Source organism: Montipora capricornis, chromosome 4 (assembly GCF_036669925.1).
Source record: "Montipora capricornis isolate CH-2021 chromosome 4, ASM3666992v2, whole genome shotgun sequence".
Taxonomy (NCBI): domain Eukaryota; kingdom Metazoa; phylum Cnidaria; class Anthozoa; order Scleractinia; family Acroporidae; genus Montipora; species Montipora capricornis.
Window position 1 is genome coordinate 50844430 of NC_090886.1, and position 3829 is coordinate 50848258.

The 3829-nt window shown below is 40.0% G+C and overlaps 1 protein-coding gene across 2 annotated transcripts in view; it reads left to right on the forward strand.

Annotated features, from left to right (window-relative positions):
• LOC138047298 (uncharacterized) overlaps nucleotides 1–3829 on the forward strand; it is an 18178-nt gene extending 14349 nt beyond the window's left edge. For both annotated transcript variants that reach the window (XM_068894089.1, XM_068894090.1), the window contains 3 exons: nucleotides 1321–1359; nucleotides 1902–1928; nucleotides 3539–3829. In XM_068894089.1, coding sequence (XP_068750190.1) covers nucleotides 1321–1359; nucleotides 1902–1928; nucleotides 3539–3636 — 164 coding nt within the window. In that variant the 3' untranslated portion in view covers nucleotides 3637–3829. The remainder of the gene's footprint in view (nucleotides 1–1320; nucleotides 1360–1901; nucleotides 1929–3538) is intronic.

The following is a 3829-nucleotide window of genomic DNA, read 5'->3' on the forward strand; positions in this document are numbered from 1 at the left end:
GGATTTCAATAAGCGTCACGAAGTGTCCCCTTGCTCTTCTAGCCAACTTCAACATCACTTGTCAGTCTCAGAATACAGACAATTTATGTCACAAAGTGTCCCCCAAATGCTACTCTTTAAGTGAAGATTAACTGCTGCATTTAACCCAAAGCTAAAAATAACGCTAACCTTTACCCTTACCTTATTGTTGAAAATAGGTAGTAAATGCTTAGACTTAAAGGGACACTTTGTGTTGGATGTCAAAATTGGGCGTGTATCTAATTAGGGTCAAACCTGGACATAAGTGGTCTCACAGGTCTCAAGGGAGATTTCTAAACAAAAACACAGTTCAAATTTAACCAAATAGCGTCGTAGCCGTGTGTGAATACTGGTATTGATACCATAAACACCTGCATAGAAGAGCAAGTGGATTAAGAACATCAGGCTGAAATTTGGCCAATAAAGCACCATATAAATAAGAACAAATTCCAGCCTGATAAATGAAACATGTTCTTAATACAAAGGGAAAGGGTATTAGGATAAGGAAATAATACAGTACGGTAATTTATATCAAATTACTAAATGGTGTTCAGAACCATTACAAACTGTAAAATATTTTACAAAACAGCATTGTATATTAATTAAACCTCTAGTAATATATAATTTGAAGTATTTCTGAAACCAATTTTAAGAACATGTTAAGAACACTTTCAGCCTGATTTCTCACTAAGCACTCCTCAAATAAAAACACGATCAGCCTTAAACCTAAAAAAGTGTTCTAATATGCGGGCCTATTTTAGAGCATGTCCATGGAGCCCTAATTGTTACCATGGCAACGGCAGAGAACTGCGTAAAGACCCCTGAAACTCACTTTTTGATAAATATAAAGATAGATAGCTAAAAACAAACTCAGTGACCTAATTTTTTTTGAAAAACTTTTCAAGTCCAAGTAAATTCAGCGAAAGGCGTGATATAGGAAAAAACAACCTTGTAGAACTTGAGTTATTTATAAAAAATAAAAATAAAAAGCTGTAAGAAGGTGAAATAAAAATTCCATTAGATAGCTTTTTCAAAATTTTGTTTGAGAGCAAAATACAAAAATCAGCTTAGGTCACCGCGTTAACTTTCGCGATGCTTGCTCACCAAACATAATAAGCTTTGTTTCCGGTTTCCGAAACTTCTCCAGTGTATCTTAGGATTCATTCCTCACGCGGTCAGAAAACCCTCTTGAGCCTTCTTTGAAAGAAAACGCAATGAATTTACTATCACGACAGCAGTTCTGTATTGCTGAATTTGTTACGAAAGACCAGACCCTTTGAACGTCTTAACTCCGTTTTTCAGGTGCCGCCAACCTGTTTGCAAGAGAGTTTAGGAGGCGAGGTAAGAAAGCAACCCGGCGAAACTGAGCTAAGCCTTTTGCAAGTTCGTTCACAGGGGTTTTCTCAGCCAATAGTTGGGCGGAGAAAAGCTCTGGGAACGAGGTTGGAACTGTGTTGTAAATTTAACAAGGCGCAAAGACGCGGAGCCATAGTTTGTTGTCGGCTTAGGGGATGTGCTCGCAAGCCGCGGAAGTTCTCAGCATTAGTAGTTCAGTATTGCCGAGTTCCGTTGACTTGCAGCTTTCCTGTTCAAATCCTTTTCAAATGAAATCCTTAAAAAAACTCTTTCTGAATCAAGAAAGCACACCATCAAACTTAAGAGATACGTCTGATTTTCCTTCCCTTCCTTGTACTTATCGTTCTCTGAAAGAGGAATCGGATTGTTTTTCTGAAAAAACAAAACAAAAAACAAGTTTCTTCACTAATAGCAGTGAAATTCAGGCAATTATTTCTTTCTGTTGTTTTTCCGTTTATTATTTATTGCTCCTGTCGAAAATTAACTATTCGGTTTTCGAGAAAAATCTTCTTCTTTTTTATTTTCAGAATTTGAATATGAGATGGGCCTAAAAGGTAAGAATTTTATGTTGATTTGTCATTTTCTAACGTCGAAACTTTGTCCCAGCTAATGCTAGTTTCATTTCCGGGTAGCGAACATCAAGCATTTTGCAGAACAACTGCGCGAATTTTCTGGGGAGTAGTCTGAAATTCCAGCCGTCTCCTCCCTAACGCGCCCCCTACTAGGGTTAGGGAGGAGAGGGCTGGAATTTCAGGAGATGACGGGCGTAAGTAACGGCGGTTGCGTAGTGATATATTGAACTGAAAAGGAAATGTTTCCCATTGCAATTACATTTCCAATTGGTTAGACCGACTTTCGAGTCTAAGGGAATACCTAGGGTGCTTTCCATTATGCCTGACCATCAGGTCCGAGACTAGTGGAACTAACCAAGAAAAAATGGAACGATATTTTTCATCAAAAGTAAATTTCCAACCGGACCGAAGCGTTCCATTTACGTTTCGACCAAACTTTCGGTTACATCATAGTGAAATGGAACGGCACGTTTCGGCCGGCCGGACCGACCGGTCAAAAAGGACCACCTCCAGAGGTGGTCCCAAATATTCTGGTCGGGCCGAACCGAAACGGACCCTTCCATTTGACTTCAGCCCGAAATTTCCGGAAATTTTGGCTTAGTGGAAATCACCCTTAGGGTTTAAAAGGTTCTTCTTCGCAGAGTATTAAAAGCAAGGTGAACTCACCATAACACCAAACTCAGTGTGGCCATCACGTCACGCATGCGTACAACCACGAAGGGTCCGTAACGTCAATCCACTGTAGTCTCAACAGGAATCAGTTTCTTTTTTTCATCTCAGTTCAAATAATTGAATTTCCGAGCTTCTCAGATAATAACTGTAGACCGTAATCTCTGTTTCACGACCCTTGTTAAAAAATTCTGCTAGACTTTACAAAGAACGGACACACTTTTCGGAAAGACCAGAGCAAGGAGACGTGTTGAGGTGTGATTTTTTTAGGATCACCCTTCCCCCCCCCCACCCCTCCCACCGCTGTTGTGTAACCCACACCACCATGGTGTGGCATAAGTAAATGACTGAACAAGGCATTGAGGATGCAGTGCTGCCCAGAGGGGGTTAGGGCGCTTGCTTTGAGATCCGCAGATCCCTTGCTCAACACCTTTCTAAGTAATGGTTGAACTCGGATCCGGATTGGTAGTCCCTGGTTCATCCGTCTCGGCTGCACTTGTAAAGCCTGGTTTCCATATGATGTGCAACGGTCTGCAATCGGTCTGTGACTCGGTCGTAATCAGAATGGTCGGGAAAGTTGAATATCGTTCTACTTTCCCGACCATTACGACCGTGTCGCAGACCAATCGCAGACCGTTGCAGATCATATGGAAACCAGACTTAAATAGCAAACCGGTTTGCCGCCGACCAGTTGAGATTCTTGACTGTCGTGATTGTTGTTCTGTTGTTTCATTGATTTTGTTTCGTTTGCTCTGAAACACCCCTGTGAGAAGTGGTCATTTAAGTATGTATGTAATATTGTTGCTGGTTTTGTTTCCTGTCACAACTCTAAACATGAAATAACCTGAAATAACAATAATTGTGTTGAGTTTTGAACTTGACCAGTGAAGGAACTAATCTGTCTATCTTTTCAACGCTTTCAGGTCGCCGATCTGAAGCTTGTTGCAGTCCCGATTGCGACTGGTTGCTTGAATATCTGGAAATTGATTCCACAGTAGTGAAATGTCTTGATCGAAAATAAATCAATTGTTTCTTTTTAAAATATAAACGGCAATGAAGTTAATAAAATAATTATGACAATATCCTGACACTTCTAATGTACCAAACATTTACAAAAACACGTGAAAACGTAATTATCGATATATTAAATAAATCTTTCTCGAGCTGTAAAAATAACATCACTTGGGAAGCGATTAAACCGTGACATACTGTGA